We start from the raw sequence: 19097 nt of genomic DNA on the forward strand, positions 1-19097 counted from the left end.
TGCTGTCCAGATTATATCAGACTGTTGCCCCTATAGAAGGTTTCCATATCTTATGTTCACAGCATTTGTTTTGTATTTGATTAAACTTTTAGTTAAACATGCACACTATTTGCAGTTTCATATATTCCACACTTACAATATTGACCTTACAGGGGGTGAAACAATGTACACCTGGTGATGGATTGTATCTATGGAGGTTTTTTCGGTCCAGCTCATCTTTTCCACCACTGCAGTTCATCTGGGAGGAAAATGCACCATACCATTGTGTTGAGTGTAACCCCATTTATACAGACATATTTGCTGCTGCAGCTGAATATCATTGTTATGTGCTGAAGCACCCTATCTGGGATACACACAGAGTCAACCACAGCCACTGTTCTATTTATCATATTCCTGTGGAAGCAGAAACACACACACATACACACACACACACACACACACACACACACACACACACACACACACACACACACACACACACACTCACACACTCATGCAAGCACACGGATTACGGCAGGATCAGTTATGAGTCATGTGTGGTTTAAAATTTCTATTCAAGACGCTTTAGTCAAAACACAGCAATAATACACTTAATCTATGATGGGTGCCTACAGGTTGTGATGGAGTGAAGACTGCAACCTGAGATAAAACATCCACTAAGAATCTGAGGTTTATTCTCAGTGGCCAGTTACAGACTGAGCCTTCGACATTACCGAACTCAAAACTTGAAACATGTTACTGAAATAGTAACCTCATTGAGACCAGGTTTTCCTAGTTCGAAAAGCCTGGGTAAATCCTTTGCAGAAAATAGCTACAAAAGGGTGGAAAACCGTTTGAAATGTTTGATGTCTCGCAACACGTCAAAGCGATCAAATATCTTGCTTGGGTTGAGCTCCAAAAAAAAATAATTCAGTTTTTCCTTCAGGTTTACTTCCTTTTTCCTAAATGTTGCAAGCTAGTATAGGTAACAATTCACATAACAACAAGCAAACCATTCTACAGGCATGTGGGGGAGTGTTCTTGGAATGTAACATCCAAAGAAATTGCGAGCATACAGTATTTTCCCATCGCTCCTTCCAGTTAAATCCGAACCAGATTGGCTAATCTAGAATTATCCAGACCTCCAAAGGAGGCATGAGAACAATGTTTGGAGATATGGCTACGTGAGACTACTGACGTAGACATAATAAGGATACAAATAGTACGTATTTCAATATATATTCTGTAGTATCTGTAGTATTCATACAAACAAAATGAATACTTTTCTATTTACACTTGTGACTGCAGAGTCACTACCTATCTTCCGCCGTAGATTAAAGACCCATCTCTTCAGTCTTCATCTTGACTGTCCCTCCTAAGGACCTCTTCACCCCCCACTACCCCTCTGTTCAGTTTCTCTATTGTTAATAATAAAAAATAAAATAAAAATGATAAATGCTTCTTCTAGCATAGTGACTGCCAATGACACCTATTCCAAGCATATATTTTTGCTTATGATAACCGATGTATAGATGATTCACTTACATCAACAAATGTACTTGTTGTAAGTTGCTTCGGATAAAAGCTTCTGCTAAATGTCAAAACTGTAATGTAAATGTAGAGATCCTGCCCCTAGGTCCTCCTCCAAAACAACACCAAACAATCATTACGAACACTGATGCTGTGGGTGTAGGTCAGATTTTATTCAATTGAGGCCACACAAAAAATTCTGGACCTGCCAAAGTTAGTTCCTCTTCCACCACCCATACCCTCTTGCCATTAATTCCATGAACTTGTCCCTCCCCTCCTCCCCTCTCATTTGTTACACCATCTGTGACCTTTCTATTGGAAGTTGTGGTAGTCAAATTTCACCCTGAGTGAGCACATCATTGATAGAAATATAGAGGTCACTACTAGCAGTACTCTCAGAGAGGGCTGTAAGCTCACAGAAAACAAAGGCCTGTCTCGGCCTACTGGTGCAGGCTTAATTACAGACCAAGTCTAATTGGCTCCTTGAGCTGACAGAGAGTGCGATGCGAGCTGGATGTGACAGGTAAGACTAGTCCTCCTCCATGGTCTGCCCTTTGTGTCAGTCCCATTAACCTTTCCTTTCCACCTCATCCTCTGCCTTTTTATGTTCAATTAAATGCACTATTCAAATGAGCTGGAGAAGTAGAGACCAGGGCTTTGGTCATGGGCTGTGTAAAAGGAAATAATTGCACTTTAATGACTGTATCTGATGGGCCTGCTTTTCAAGGGGTGGAGGTCCTTTGTATTTAAATTGTCTGATTCGTTGTGGGGTTGTTTTGATTGCAAGTTAAAAACAGGTGGTTTAAAATGTTTTTATGAAACTCAACGAGTAAGTAATGGGACAGTGAAGCATTTTTTCTTCTTTCGGCTCTACTCTCCAAATGTTTGGATTTGAAATCAAACAATTATTATGAGGTTAAAGTAGAGATTTGTTGACTGTATTTGTGTACGTATTGGTTTCACCATTCAGAAATTACACCAGTTTTTATCCAAAAGTAATGAGACAATAGGCTTGACAGGTGTTTCTGGTAAGTCAGGTGTGTCCCGTCACATCATTTGTGCAGGCATAAGAGAGCTGTTAATGTGTAGCATTGATTCTAGGCTTTGGATTTGCCTTTGGAGTTTTGTATTGATGTCTGTCAACATGAAAGTCTTTGACAACTGGTGTCGTGGCCAAGCAATGGCTTTTACGTACCATTTGTACATTTTGTGGATATGCACACGTTTGCCACTATTAGAAAATGTAGCATATTCAGCTACATCAGCTACACCTTTAAGCCTTAGTGAAGTATAGTTGAGCCTACTTGGCTCTCCTAGGCCTGTGCAGGTTTACCTGACTTTGGTAAGGAGACGCATCTCAACCAATGAGTGGGGCTTTCATTATGACATTCAGTATATTGTATTATTTGGAGTAATCTAATTGGTTCTGGTACCAAGAGCATGGGTTTATGGGTAGAAGCGGCATTCTGCCTGGTAATGTGTAATGTTTGGAAGGGTCCATTGCCTCTCCCCTCTTTGTATTTATTTGATCCCTTTATAAGGTTATGTAGTGGACTCACACATTTAAACTTTGAAGTAACATCACTGATGTCACATTGTCCGCTGATTCTTATCATCATGGGGCCTTACACTACCACAGAAAACAATCATCCATCCAGCCATAACTTGGTTTCCCCTCCCTCCAGGAGCAACAAATCACTCAGTAACATTTACAGACAGGAAGGAAAGGGGAAAACTCCCCAAGACAATGTCCAACATTACAACAGCACAGCACTTCATTGAGCAACTAAAAACTGCAGTGAAGCCCATGTTTGTGGCTGCCCTTTGGGAATATGTGAGCTCTGGTCTGTTGTCAGTGCAGAGCCATTAATCACATGCCCTAACTGCATTCACTGGCTCCCCTTTGGTTAATTGGACTGCAGCTGCAGAATGGACTAATGCGATGATTTATTCAGCAGGCAGGTAGGTGGAATGCCACCATGCCCCACAGGTACTAGGCTGGATGGATGGTTCACTCCTGCACCCCGGCAGCTCCCCATGCTCCTCCATCCCCTCAGGCCAATCTACTAAAGGGCACCCTCCCCAGACACAGTCCTGGGTGACCATGGGAGAGTTAAGGGTGGTTTTCTTACTTTAGTCCTTGTTAATCCATGGGGAAGAGAAGGGTAGAAATCCAGAACTGGCCATTGGCCCTGTACTGAGCAGATGAGGGTACGACTCGCTCAGACATGCTTCCTGAGGCCAGGCATGATATGGGCTTGTCTGCTATCTTCACTGTTCAGAGTCCTTATGGCATTGTTACTATAAGCAATCAGAAGGTTGAAATTGTGAATCTATAGCGAAATAAAAGGCGGGAAATAAAATGCTGGCCTTGACTTAATCAGTGCACCTCATAATAGTCATCACAAATTGGAGAGTGATGGTTATTTGCTTTAGGACACCGGTATCCGCCATGGCAGTTTCAAAAGCGTACATCACCTGAAATGTAGCTCCGTATGTTTCCCATCAATTTGCTGGATCGCCTGCAGCGTTGGCGTGAGTGCCTATTTTCTTTCATCACAATGACACCACACATATCATGATTACTTACAGTCAGAGCGGACCGCAGAGAGGATCCCGTAATACACAAAGGCAGCACCCCATACATCAAAGCCTAGAGGACGCCATCTCTGGCAGGAGGTTTCTCTTTGGGCTACTGGGGTCCCATTACCCAGAGATAACCACAATTTAATAGTTAATGCAGCTGTGGGGGCCCCTCGGAATCACAAATGGACCCATCCGTCTAACCCAGAGCCCTGCAGGCTGTTGCAGCGTGGTCTGTCTCTAGCAACTCTACACATTGATCAATAGACAGCCACCTGACACCCAGGTCCAGAGGGATGCTGATCATCGTGGTGTGGTCAAGGCCAGAGACTGGGAGCCTGGTGTCAGAGGGACAGGTCTGACAGCTGATATGACTGCAGACAGACACAGCCTGGGCCTGACTACAGCAGCTGTATGGTGTAGTACATCCAGGGGGGGGGGGGGGGTCAATACCAGACACAGAGGCAATCTCTTCACAAATTATGTGAAGGAGAAGTCTATTGACGTTACTGTGCCGCAGGTTGTGAAAGACATTCCTTCCCTCTACCAGAGTGCTTCTTTAGACCCTTGCCTCTATGGTTTGGAGGACCTCTGGGATTATCCACCCATTTTACATGGTCATATTACATTTTACATTTATGGCATTTAGCAGACGCCTTTATCCAAAGCGACTTACAACAAATACATTTGTTTAAGTAAGTGAATAATCTATCCAACAGTCATCATAAGACAAAGTAATCAATGCTCACACCAGGGGCCATTGGCAGTCGTAATGCCAGAAGGCATGTTTTTCTTCTTTTTTTCTTTTTTTTCTTCTTTTTTAATTATTTATTAACAGGAGAGAACTTGTACAGGGGGAAGTGGGGGTGAAGAGGTCTCAAGGGTTGGGGTTAGGGTTAGTACAGGGGGGTAGTGGGGGTGAAGAAGTCTTTAGGAAGGACTGTTAAGATGTAGCCTGAAGAGAAAAAAATAAGCTGCAACCGAGTGGCGCGGCCACTGCATCCACGTAGAGGATGAATCCTGGGTTCTCTTGTATGGTTATACTGCAGTGGAGGCTAGCGGAGGTAGAAATCGGAGGACGGGCTCATTGTAATGCATGGAATGGAATGAGGAATGGTATCAAACATGCACAGCCTCCCCTGTTACACTGTCATATGCAGCCATTGTGCACGAGTCAAAAGACACCAAGGTCCCTTTTTGTTTAACTTAACTACTGAACATCCCTCTTATGTACTTTCTTGGCAGGGAATGTAAGCCTACATGTCAAGATAGCGAAACAGTGTTATAGGTTGCGCAGGTCAGGCCTGTAGCTTTGTGTACTCGCAGCTGTGTTGTAAAGGTATTTGTATTCCTTGTATCTCTACGCTGTCGACCCTTATTTGTTGTGGTGGTGATATCCCTGCTTTCCGTGGAGATAACCTGCTGTCCATTCTGGTGGGAAATAAATGCAATAATAAATCTGCTCACGGAGAAGCACCTCTCCGACACAGATGCAGCAACCCCCCCCCCCACGGGACTGCAGCTGCCACTGGGGGAGGTGACAGGCCCAAAATGGGCAGGCAGGCCCCCTCTCGCTTTTGATCAATCAAGTAAGACAGAGAGGAATAGGACGAATTGTAAAACTCCAGATACACTGTCGCCAAGGTGACTCCCTTCCATTTAACCTCCAAACTGTGTTGAACATACGCTCATCAGTCAGAATGATGACTTACAGTAGCTTCTGCCCCCCCCCCCCCCCCCCCCCAGTTTGTTTGGTGCAGATTGGCTGAAAGATACAAATTCCCCTCTGATTGTGGTTTCAAGGTCGTTATGCTTTTTATCAGAATGGAGGGGAAATTACTCTTTGCGCTAGTTTGTGAATTGAACAAATCTAACACATGATAGTGTCTTGGAGAAGTGCAAGGGCCACAATAAAGGAATGTGAAGGTAATCATATTTAATAAGTTCACTCTTTCATATATCTGTTGTGCATGTGTACATTAGTAGTTTGGTCACTTTTCAAGTACAAATGTTTGAATAGTTTCCACAACCACACTGCTGCGTTAAATCTGTCCTGAAGGGTAATACTGAGGACTATCTGGTCTTTATCGAGGTAATACTGCCCTCTGCTGGAGCTAAAGTACACCCGTATCTGTCCTTGAAGAGAGTCATGGTAGAGAAAGACAGTGTTATATGGGAGAAAAGGGTTTCCTTGACAACCAAAATGAGCCGAGGGATTTTGCACGACGCCCACGAGAGGATGTGAAGGGACATATCTACACAACGGCAGACGGATATCAGGTCTCCAGAGAAAGGCTTTTAATTTGCTTTGTTTAGTTAAGAGAAAGCACACTCTCTCAGGAGTTACAACACAAAGGATGGGAAAAAAACAGACAGGGATAATATGGCGTTCATTAGGACCACCCCACTCACTGTATGTGGTTGGCAAAAAAGCTACATTTCTGTCTGAATTGTGGCCACACAAAAAATCAAACAACTCCTACAACCTTTTACCCTGATGTCTCCTTGTGCAGTGAAGATGATTCACAAAACTACGTTCAAGTGATTGTGTTAGCTCCCTCTCAGGGTTTCGAGAACAGCCCGTGTTTGATTCTACATTGACATTGACATTCATCATTATAGATTCATCAGTCATTCTGTGAATAACAAAAAAAAACTGGATAATCTACAACAGAGTAAGAATTTCCCTATTGACAAGAAGACATATTCTTACATTATTCTACAATGTACCGCTATGTCCACAAGATGGTGTCAGACTCCATATTCTGTAGCAAGACAATAAATCAGTCCCCTGTGTCGTCGTCCCTATCTTATTCTCTGTGTATCAGTGGTCCCTAACTCCCGAGGGTTGGGGTCCATTCGAATTATGATTCACTGAAGTGAATTAAAAGTCAATGGGTGAATTGAATATCGCCCATTGTTTTTCATATGGATTGATCAATACATGAATTGAAATTCACATCTTGCACTGAGTGATTTAAAATTCGAATTGACCGCAAACCTACTACTCCTTGTGCATTCCAGCCATTGTCTGTTGCTTACACGTATCCAATCAGATCATCTGCACAGGGAGTTAGAGACCAGGGGGTAATTAAGGGATTGAAATGTCCGTCAAGCTGATGTTCGCAATCTGAGGGTATTTAAGATTAAGAGATTAATTTTCTTATCACCACTTTAAACATAAACATATCTATCTATCTATATATATATATCTATCTATCTATCTATCTATCTATCTATCTATCTATATATATATATATATATATATATATATATATATCTATCTATCTATCTATATATATATATATATATATATATATATATATATATATATATATATATATATATATATATATATATATATATATATATATATATATATATATATATACATGTTTGCTTTTATCCATAGCGACTTACATTGTAGTGAGATCATACATTTTTCAGTTTGTATGGTCCCAGTTTTGCTCCCAGATACTCTTTTGTCTTGAAACCGGGATAATGAGGGATAATGAGACCGAAAATGATGAATGAATAACGTTGTCTCTCTCTCCCTCCCTTTTATTTATTAAGTACTGTTATGGAAAAATGTTGGTTGTATGCCACTGGATGATGTCACAATTCACCCTGAGAATTTCACGAGCCTGAGTCACTGTGTGGATGGCTGGGATAGAACATTCCCTGCATAGAAGCTTCAAGGTATAGACGTCAGGCCATGTGAAAATTAGAGTGGAAACTCGACTGTAGTAACTCGAATCGGAAGTTGTTTTCTTGAATGATGCATCGTGGTGAAATTGGGTATTGAGATCCGTTTTTTTTTCTTGTGTATGTAAGTTTCAAATAAATACTGCGCTCTATTCATCAAACGAACAGCACGCGCTACTTCCTGTGTTTGTGTGAGTCAAACACTACTCATGAACCTCGTGAATCAGCCTGGCCCCATCCCCCGCCCCCTCACATCCACCCACCCTCTTCACTGAGAAAAAAAAGACACACACACACACCCTCTCTCTCTCTCTCTCTCTCTCTCTCTCTCTTTCCCCCTCTCCCCCTCCCACAACCCTCCTTCCGTATCTCCCTCTTGCAGGGCGAGTGTGTGTGTGTGTGTGTGTGTATGTATGAGTCATTTCCAGACCCAGTCTGGGCCAATACTAGCTGCACACGCAGGGGGAAACCCAGGCACAGGCAGGAATAGGGTGTTTTTGTCCACATCTGTTACTCGGTTTGGCTGTAGGACTCTGCGGTTTACAAAGGGCCTAAAAATGGATTGCTTGAATGGGCTGGAGAATGTCTTGGGGGGGGGGGGGGGGGGGGGTTAGGGTTAGGATATAGGAGGAGGAAGAAGGACAGGAGAGGGGGGGCTAGCATCAGCATGCCAAAATGGCCCAAGACCCCCCTGATGTTTAATAGGATTCCCCCCTCTGCCTAGAGCTGCCGTCGTCTGCAAGCCAGCATACAGCCCTACCGGGAGTTCTTTGAGGCTGGATTGGAAGTGATTGGGTCTGGTAGATTTGATGGTGTGTTTTATTTATCGGGAATGTTTTGAGGTACGGTATGGTATGTGGTTTTGTTCAGCTGCTACTGAAAGAGGACGGAGAGTCCTTCTGTGTAATACTCATGATTTATCCACCCCCTCCATCAACCGAAACTTTTTGACTTTGACTTGACTTTCATCAATCTGCTTTATGTTGCAACTACCCTCACACAGGGGTTAGTCAATGGTGTGCAAAACGTATCCTGTTTTATGTGCTCAAGTTCAAACAAGTACCTTATGAATGACATACCACTTGGGTCAAATGACTGTCTAGTAACACTGTGTTTCTCTTAGTAACAACATTGTATTGATATTTAATATATTATCACATTGTGAGTTAGCAATTGCTTTGAATGCATACTATAATAACAGCGTTGAGCTGTTGTTGTTCTTACACACGTGCAATAGCGACAAACGGTGTAAGATAACATGTATGTAAAATAACATGTAACCATCATTTCTTAAAGGGCCCCTCTGGTAAAAATAAATACATAATAGGAAAAAGCTATTTTGCACATTGTGTCCTGCACCATTAGATCATATTTGGTGCACATATGACCTAATGTTTATATATGACCAGCTGTACAGCACAATCCCTCTATCCTGCTCCAAAGCTCTGCCCATGCAGCAAGGCTCATCCCATCCTTAGGAGGAGGACATTCCTCAGGCTCTGACACACACTCTGGGCTTATTGCCCTGTGTTCATCCCAGTATAGAGGGCTGAGTATGGCAGAGATGTGGGGGGAGGGTGGGCGGGCTGGGGGAGAGGGGGAAAAAAGAGAGGAAGGAAGTGAATAGAGTGAGAGAGGGGGGGGGGGAGCTGGCGTGCCAGGCAAGCACATGCTGAGCAGAACATTGGATTCATTGAGAAAAAGAGCACTTCTCTCCATTGATGCCCCATCCAATCCCCATTTCATTCACTCTGGAGATCCTCTATCTCTGACCATAAACATCTCAGCAGATAATGTACACACACACATATGAGCACACACACAGCTCCCCAGAAATAAGCTCCATCTCTAGTCCCTGCTCCAACCCTAACCCTAGTCCTAACCACAAACCTAACTCCAGCCCTAACTAGTTCGAACCTTTACCCTAACTTCAGCCTTAACCCCACCTCCAGCACTAACCCTAGCACCAGCCCTATCCCTAGCTCCAGCCGATCGCTAACTTCAGCCTTAACCCCACCTCCAGCCCTAACCCTAACTTCAGCCCTTACCCCACCTCCAGCCCTAACCCTAACTTCAGCCCTTACCCCAACTCCAGCCCTAACCCTAACTTCAGCCCTTACCCCAACTCCAGCCCTAACCCTAACTTTAGCCCTAATCCCACCTCCAGCCCTAACCCTAACTTCAGCCCTTACCCCAACTCCAGCCCTAACCCTAACTTCAGCCCTTACCCTAACTTCAGCCCTGTCTATCAGTGTAGTTCACCACTGACTGTTCCTTTGGGAGCGTGCTTTGCTTTATCAACACATTCATCAGTGGACGTACTGTACTGTACTGTACTGTACTGTACTGTACTATACTGTACTATACTGTACTATACTGTACTGTACTATACTGTACTGTACTGTACTGTACTATACTGTACTGTACTATACTGTACTATACTGTACTGTACTATACTGTACTGTATATCACAGCATGCATTTGTGTTCATGTTGGTAAGAGGACTTAAGAGAGAGGCAGGCAAATGGAGAGCTACTTTTGTTGAGCCGGGGGGGGGCAGGGAAACGCTCCGGCTTAGGAGGATGAGGAGAGGTGTGTATGGGGGAAGTGCCACGGTATAATACACGTCTCTGCCACAGTAAATGGCCCATTGTGGCCCGTCCCTTATCCCATGGTTAGGCTAAGTGGGGGGTATTAGGTGCCATTTGCTTCTGAGGGTGTGTCCCAGTGGGCAGCCGTAAAAGGTGTGATACCTATCTGTTTCACATGCATAGCTCCCCCATCAACTCTAGGTGGGCTTTTCATTTACATTCAAGCAGAGAAATAGGCCTATCTACTGCCTATCTAAGGCTACAGTGGGGTGGGTGGTTCAATCAATAAGGGCACAGTAAACAGGAACTCTCTCCACCGCCACATAATAACAAACCGAGATTGTCTTTGTTACTTTTGATTTTGTTTTATATGTAGCAGGTTCTGGTTATTTGTAAGAACATTCAACAAAATAGTACAGCACAAAAAGAAACACTGGATCAAAAGGCACCTATAAATGCAAAACTAAATCAAGACTAAGATGTGGATTACTTTAGTAATTGTTGACACACATCCTTATTACCAATTATTGGATGAAAATGAGTCATTTCCACTAGTACAATACAATAAGGAGAACTGCTGAAATGCATTCCTCTCAAAGCATATCACTGTGTAACAACATGTGCTGGAGTGATTACAAGACTTATAATAAGAACAACTTCATGCGCCGTATTGCTAATTTAAATACACTATTCATCATACGAATGGATCAAATCATTTCAATTTAAATTCAAGATACTAAAATGTTCCAGGTAATCCACCTGGTCAATAATCCATGTGGATGGGGTTTGAAGAGTAAAGGGGGGTTGGGTATTTGGTGATTGTGGTGTCCCACTTATCATATCTCCGCCTTCCGATGTTATAGCTCCCGTGAGGACGCCTCTTTAAATTGCCCTAAAACTCCCCGAGGCTGCCGCGTTTTCTTTTTCTTGGGGAGACGAGGACGCATATAGCATTTTTGGCACGCTTTGGATTTCCTCCACTAACTGCTTCATTTTTATTCTGGTAATTTCAACAACAACAAAAAAATCCTATCATCTTGTACTTCCACTGTTCACTTGCCTACTGTATTTTCTGGGTGCTGCAACTGGGATTTAAAGGGGCGGGCTGTATGTAGTCAGAGTCTCTGTCGTAAAGACAAGAGCTTTAGTCAAAGGCTTTAACCGGTAAGACAGCCAGACTTGCTTGAAGAGAACCTTTCGTTTTAATTTGATAGGGGACCATAATCTTCAAGGGATAAAGGTAAGAGCGCGACTAGAACACAATGCAATGGTCTCAAAAATTGACCTTGCATAAAATCAGTATGATTATTTTTGATATAGCCATGATGATCTGGCAATAACGAGAATGTTGCAAACGTGGATTTTAGACAATGTATGCGCGGCGCACACAAACCTTTCCGCTCGGTTTTGAAGGGGCTATTATTTACATTGTTGCGATTTGTCCTCTTTCTGTTTTCTATTGCGTGTTCCTGGCGCTGGCGCTGCGAGGCATCCGTAGCGACGACTGTGGGCTTTAAACATTGAGCATTCTAAGGCTTCAGACTAAATAGCCAGAGAATTACCATCCAATTGTATGCATGTGTACCTAGTTTGTTTTTATAATTATTGTTGGTAACTTATGCATTATGACAACTGCATTAACCTAATATTTAGTGCGTAATCAGACTGTGTCTGTAGCCAGTGCGCGCGGCCTCCTGCTGAATGTACACAACATCATGCAAGCCGGTTGATGACTATAAATCCTTCCTAGTTCCTGTATCGTTAGCCCATTAATAGTGCGCCGATGAGACATACATAGTGATGCAATTACGCAGGGATTAAGGAATGCTCTATAGACTTATCATTAACCGTGTCGATTTTGTTTATGCACTGGAGTGGACTGCTCGGCCTATGTGTATAGAGATGCACATAAATTCTGTGAAATGATGTCCATTAGTGTGTTCATATGATTTGTGGCTATTGAATCTTATCAATTAAACGTCTTGCATTTTAATAGGTTTACAAGGAAACATGAGTGACAAGGGTACCGTCTCACCTAAGGAGAAAGAGGGGGCAGAGAAGAGGGGGCGTGGAAGGCCCAGGAAACAACCCCAGATGAAAAATTCTGACGTAAGTATCATTCAAAGTAACACATGTAGTTGCTCTGTGTATTCTAGTAACGCTGTAATTACACCACCTACAGATGAACACGTGTTGTGTATGTTCCTCCTGTGTCCTGGTCAATACCAGCTCCCCATGGCTGACTATTTAAGATACATTTAGGTATATAATAGCTCTGTATGTGTCCATGTTGTGCTGCAGCAGCCTATGCCCTTAAGATTTAGGAATAGTCCTCCAGTAAGTTACCTTTTACCTGACACAACCCCTCCACAAAGCAAAAGCAGGGTTTAACTAGTGGGGGTCAGATAGCCACCCATGGATAACCAATGAGTATCTACTGAGTCATTTCTGTCCTACTACTGTGACTTCGACTCAAGAGAAATTTGATACGGTTTACTTTTCGACCATATCTCCACCCGTCGCTAGCCCTGTGAACATCCATAATGATCTTCCTGTAGTCTGGCAGGTTGTCAGTGACGTGTAATCTGAACCCCTTAAAAACCAATGGTAACCCACATATCCCACCTCCTGATACTTACTGATTGGTCGATGGAAGCAGAGTCGAAGCAGGGGATGGCTCATGTTACTGTCACTCTCCGAGTGTGTTGTTGGTATTGGATTGCTTGGTTGCTAATAGCTGCAGCTGTAAACAGACAGGGAAGGTAATAAAAACCTTCACCACCATAATATACAGCCAGATGTATTAATCATGTTTTTAGTGTTTGCTGTGAAAACCCCACCCTCTCTGTTCAGTGTTTACAGCTCATGGTACATTTGGCCTTTACATTTTAGTCATGTAGCAGACGCTCTTGTTCATACCCATAGTAACACTGTCAGTACTCCTCTGCTCCTCCTCTGCAGTTTCACACTCCCCATTCATGTTCATATTTGAGTGGGTGAATAATACTTTACCATCATAAAACACGGTCCCATAGATAGATGGTCAGTACTTCCTGTTTCACCCTATTATTTACAACCTGTGTGTTATATCCTCTGATATCCAAACCAGTGTTATTTGTGCTGAGCTTGTTTTAGTTTGTAGAACTTGGCAACCTGTAGCTCTGACCACCTGTTAGTCTTAAAGTAGCAACGGGTGTCAGTTGCACCGACCTTGAACAGTTCACTCTTTGTGTCACAACAAAAGTCTCCCATGTAAGAATCTAAGTGTTGTGACACATCATGTCACACATGAATGAAAGCCCGGTAACGTGTTCTCATACGAAGGCATCTTCATTTAAAACACCGTGGGATGCAGCAACACAGAGAGATGCGCCATACTGTTCGGAGGTGTTGCTTATCTGTCTGTCTGTCTGTTGACGGTTTGTGTGTCTGACTGCTCTAATGCATCACTGTACTGACTGTGTGCCTGACTGGCTGTCACACCCTTTATCTCTCAGGAACCCAGTGGGTCCCCTTCTCCAAAGAGGCCCAGGGGAAGGCCGAAGGGCAGTAAAAACAAGACAGTCGTCAAGGGCAAGGTAAGTCAATACCACAGAGCTGTTTTACATGCGAGCGTGTAAAGGTGATCCTCGGGTGGTAGGCTCAGTAGCCATCTCTTAGTCATCCTGCAAAAACCACAAGTGGCATTTGATCCTGCAAGATGTTGTTGACCACACAGATTACTGTTAGGGCTGCGCCTTGCAGAAGGCTGCAGCCCCTATTGTGTTTGCCACTGCTACTAGTAAACTTCACCCCATGTGACCTATGCTGCTGCTAACCCAGTTTCAATTTCATAAATTAAAGCTGGCTAAGCTTCAGGACATTGCACCTAAAAAAAAGCAATACAAAAAGAAGATGTGACCCAGTGTTAACCTTGATGTCATCTGGGTTGTTGTTCAGTGATAGGTATATTGTTTCTACTCTATGTAATTGTTATGTCGTTGTGGCAGTTGATGCGCTTTTTGTTATCACAGCGGTAGCTAACCTCATCCTGTTAAAAGGATGTCCTGCTGTTAAGTGTGATTTATAGGTGTAACAGCAATTGAAGCTCTCCCTCCTCAAGTGTCAAAAATAGCAAGGCCAGAGCTTCCCTTTGTAAGGTCTTGGTTTACTGGCTGCTTTAAAGAGACGCTCACTTTTGGTTAATTCGCCATGACTTCCTGTCATCCAGCTTCCTGTAGCTTGTCATGCACAGTGTGGTGCAGGTGCAGAGGCCGCAAGACTGTTTCCAAGCTGACATTACCCTGCCCCCCCCCCCCCCCCCCCCCCAAGCACACGGCCCTAGTTCTTTTCTCCCTGTCGTCACCATAGCAACTGCTGGTTTCTCCCTCGCCCCAACCCTCGAGCTCGTCTCAGCACAATGTCCTAGATGGTGTGTGTGTGTGTGTGTGTGTGTGTGTGCGTGTGCGCACGCGTGTGTGGTATGTATACATGCATGTTGGTTTTATGTGTGAGGATTGAAGCCCCGTTTCTCTTTGCCCAGTTTCACCAGCTGTCTCTGAGCCTCTGACCAGGTGGCCAGCGAACTGGAGTGCCCCGTGTGCAGTTCCTGTCGGCTTCCCAGATAATAGCCAATGAACCCGATGCCCTCTAGCCATCTGCCTCTTCATCCAAGTACTGGTGCCCCCTAGCTGCAGCAAACGGAATCATTTATTGTCTCCCCTCCATTTTTTTTAACAGAAGGCAGCAGCACCCTCATCTGCAGGAATGAAACGCAGGGGAAGACCGAAGAAGGAGGTAAGAGTTACTCTTGGTTATAGTCAGTGATAGTTACTGCACGCACGCGGAGGAATTGAGTAACTGGCCGAGTTTGATGGATGAACCACGAGGTTGAACTGATGTTTGTTCGGTATGAGAGTGTCGGCAAGATAACTGTTGCGTTTCTTAAACTAATGCCTCTCCCCCCTCTCCTCCCCTCCCCTCCCCTCCCCTCCCTCCTCTCCTCTCCTTGAGGACTCACTCTCTACTCATCGCTGCTATTTGCTTCCCCTCCACATGCTTACTTTAATCTGCTGCCAGAAATCCCTCAGTCCTTAGTCACAGAAAGGCCCTACCCACCCACTTTAATGGTCTACCCTAGACATGCACACTGCTGGTACTGTATGTGTGTTTGCCTAAGTTAATGTTTAGATTGTTTCCTTCATACCAATATTATGATATTATTGCTCTAAATGGCGTTTGACTATATCAACTTGTACATGGAAATGAGATTTGACAAAAGACTGTGCCATTTAAGTTGCATGTACAAGACCAAAACAAGCACTGGCTTGTTTAGCAGGAACCTGTACTGTAGTAATCTATCACCCCCCCCCCCCCCCCCTTCCCTTTTCTGGTGCCTGTGGTTAGGGTTTGCTCCCATAAGCCTGTGTTGCATTAGTCACAGAGGGGAAAGACCGATAGTTACCCACCTCACGGGGCTCTGTTTTTATGAATGAAAACTCCAGGGCCAGGGCGGGAGGAAGTCAGTGAGGGTTTGAAGGGAGAGGGGGAGGAGGAGGAGGCGGCGGCGGGGGAGTGGGAGTGGGATGCCGTACTGTGACTCACCTCTCTTTATGATTCACTATAGATGACCAAGCCCTCCCTCTGGTCCTCTAAGGACTTCATACTGCCTTTGCTTGAACCAGGCTGGTGGAGGTAGAAATCAGAGGATGGGCTCATTGTAATGCATGGAATGGAATTAGAAATTCTGTCAAACACACGTTCCATGCATTACAATGTGCCTGTCCTCCGATTTCTACCTCCACCAGCCTCCCGTGGTTTGAACACACTCCTTTGATACTGCTCCCCTTGGACACTGGAATGTTTTCTAGAAACTACTATTTTGGTCGCCAAGTCTGGCTAGAATGGCTAATGCCTCCAAGCAGTTATTGAAGTTGACAGTTGATGCACTTATCAGAGTTCTTTTATTTGGCCAAGTATATTTGTACAGACAGGAAATTGACTTGGTGAGGACATAAAAAATAATATATAAACCTTTTTTTCCACAAAATGGCAAAAACAAATGTACAAAATAGAACAATAAAACAATGACTTGTATTCGATCATATTACCTTTTGATAGTGGGCTAAATAGTATTGGTGTAAAGAAAATAAACATTGTTTGACTGTATTTGCTTCCTTTTCAGGAGAAGGAGGAGAAGGCATCCCAGGAATCGTCTGAAGAGGAGGAGGAGGAGGAAGAAGACCAGTAAACTTGCAACACACGCTACCTCACTCAACATACTGACTTCCTGTTAATACGAGCTGGACTGAATCTCCAATACCAGTGCCACCACAACCTCTACTGTTCACTTCTTGCCTTCTAGCCTATGGAGGGTCAAACAACACAGTTCATTCAACCTTTATCTGCAACAGCACTGGAAAAACCATGGACCTTTCTCAAGCATATATCCATCAAGATTCACAAGACAGGTGACGACCCGTTCTCTCTACAACATGTATACGTGTCTTGGTATTACAAGTCTTTTATACTGGACAAAAGTATGCTCTGATGAGTTTTTGGACACTTTTTTTTTTTTTTTTTTTTTTTTTTAAAGATGGTTTAGGGTTCTTTTCTCTTCTCTGCTTAATGTTACTCATTTTTTCCTAACGCCTGTGTCTACGCTGGTAGGGCTATAAACATGCTCCATGTTTTGTACTGGACAAAGGTGAATATTACCTAAACTTGCTGTTTTTATTTTGTGTGTTTGTGTGTGAAGTGGTTAACCTATCCCTTAAACCTACTTACCAGTGGAAGAGCTGATTTTCAGGATGTATAGTATCAACATACTGAATAACTGATTATAAAAAATATTATCCATCTATATTCTGTGTAACTGACCTCTCCCCTGTTATTCCATTGATTGTGCAGAATTGACCCCTTCATCCCTCCATCTCTCCCTGAAAGATAAGCTAGTCCTGATTTCCTCTCTCGTGTGGCTAGTCCATAGCCTTTTATGAATTGTTAGGAACACGATGCCTTGGGCCCTCTGTCCTCCAGTCGACTTGTCCTCAAAAAGCATTGTAGGAAGAATCCAGATATTCTGCTCTAAAGCGTATGGAGTAGGACGCGAGTGGAGGACAGAGGATGAGAGGAGTCTTGTTCCTAACAAGAAAAGGCTCATGTCTCCCACTGTCCTCCTATAGGTCCACTGGGAAGGCTTGTGTGAAGTGTACTAGTCACTTGTCAAAGGTCAGTCTGATCAGACTGTTTGTTTCTGTCTCATATTCCTCATGTTCCACGTGCCCTCACATACCTGAGAAATTGTGCTGCTTCGACTTCACTGATGATGCTGTCTATTGGTCTAAGGCAAGGCAAGGATTGAGTGGTGATGAGAGCCTGGTTCTCTAACCACTCCAGGGAGCTTTTTATAAACGCTGTCTATTGCATTAGCTGTTCTTCTTAATGTGGTCCTACAGTCCTGAAGTGTTTGTTGCGCCCTTTTGGCCAGTTCTAGACGGACTGTGAAACAAACTGTGGTTGGCCGAACTAGGAGCTGAAGTGTTAGGGAGAGGTTTGTGGCACTGTTAATCCATTGGGTCTGTACTATCGTTTGATCATTCCATTTCAGCGCTCACACTGCTTTACATACTGAAGACCTTCTGTGTCGTCACTTTGTACAGGATGTTGAAATACTCTGCTCGGTCTGTGAGGTCGCAGTGTCTGCTGTCTGCTCCAGAAAAACTGGTTTTTGTTTTTTTTGTTGTTGTTGTTTTGTTCGTTTCTCAGTGTCAGGGAACTCTCGATCACAGTCCAATTACTGGGTCTCTCCTCAAACCTAAGCTGCTACATACAACCTCAGTTATGTAACCCGGAAAACTGCAAGTGGGCCTGACAGGGCCCAGAATATCATACCTCACTTAGCAACCGCTTACTTTTCCATATTATTGCATTCAACTGGTTTCAATTGTACAATGTAAACCTCTGGCAAGAGGTGAGAGATGTTTGTGTTACATAGTCTGTGTATTTTTTTGTCTTATTAAATCTGACTGTAACGGTATTTTTAGACGACGGCATACTAGCTTGTGAACATGTGCTCACACACACCCCTCCGCTCCTCTTGTTTTGAAACAGAGCTTCCAGACAGGTTGCTAAAACGATGTGTGAAGTCAGGGAGACCTGTCAGCTTGGCAAACTGTGTTAGATTAGCTGGTGTGTTTTATCTTTATAATAAATCCTCCTCTGGTGCACTGAAACGTTTGCTTGGTTCAGATTGTCATGGACAAATGTTGTTTTTGTGTGTGTGTGTGTGTGCGTGTGTGCGTGCGTGCGTGTGTGTTTAGTGACAAAGACTGTGGGCGCTCTCTCCCAAGTTGTTATTCCGATGTCAGTCTCAGTGCTTTTGGCACTAGGCTCCTCTACATGCTCATGTGGAACCATGGTCATTTGATATCCATTCACAGCTGCAACTATTTTGACAATGTACAATGCCCTCATGTACCGACAACATCCATACATTCATATAAAGGTAACGGGATGGGATCATTCTTTTAAATGTACACGTCTATAAATGTCCAATGTCTATATTTCTATCGTGCCCTATGACAATTTGTATCCAGAAATGGTCAATAAATACAAGAATTTATACTCTTTTAGTCTTTTCTTGTACTGTGTCCTCTTCATTGTTCATCTTTTAGGGCGATTGGGAGAAATATCAGTGTCGCATTCACTGTATAAATACCAGAAGCCAGG

General features: G+C 43.6%; 1 protein-coding gene across 2 annotated transcripts; it reads left to right on the forward strand.

Annotated features, from left to right (window-relative positions):
- The first annotated feature begins 11325 nt into the window (after positions 1-11325).
- hmga1a (high mobility group AT-hook 1a) lies at positions 11326-18984 on the forward strand. Of its 2 annotated transcripts, none has more exons than XM_083675064.1 (5): positions 11326-11391; positions 12385-12497; positions 13886-13966; positions 15108-15164; positions 16552-18984. In XM_083675064.1, exons 2-5 carry the CDS (start codon positions 12399-12401, stop codon positions 16615-16617), a joined length of 303 nt encoding a protein of 100 aa, XP_083531190.1. In that variant the 5' UTR covers positions 11326-11391; positions 12385-12398; the 3' UTR covers positions 16618-18984. The 2 variants fall into 2 exon arrangements, with proteins under 2 accessions (XP_083531190.1, XP_083531189.1); XM_083675063.1 differs by lacking the exon at positions 11326-11391 and adding an exon at positions 11556-11628.
- The last annotated feature ends 113 nt before the right edge of the window (positions 18985-19097 follow it).

The sequence above is a fragment of the Argentina silus genome (assembly GCF_951799395.1).
Source record: "Argentina silus genome assembly, chromosome: 8".
Taxonomy (NCBI): domain Eukaryota; kingdom Metazoa; phylum Chordata; class Actinopteri; order Argentiniformes; family Argentinidae; genus Argentina; species Argentina silus.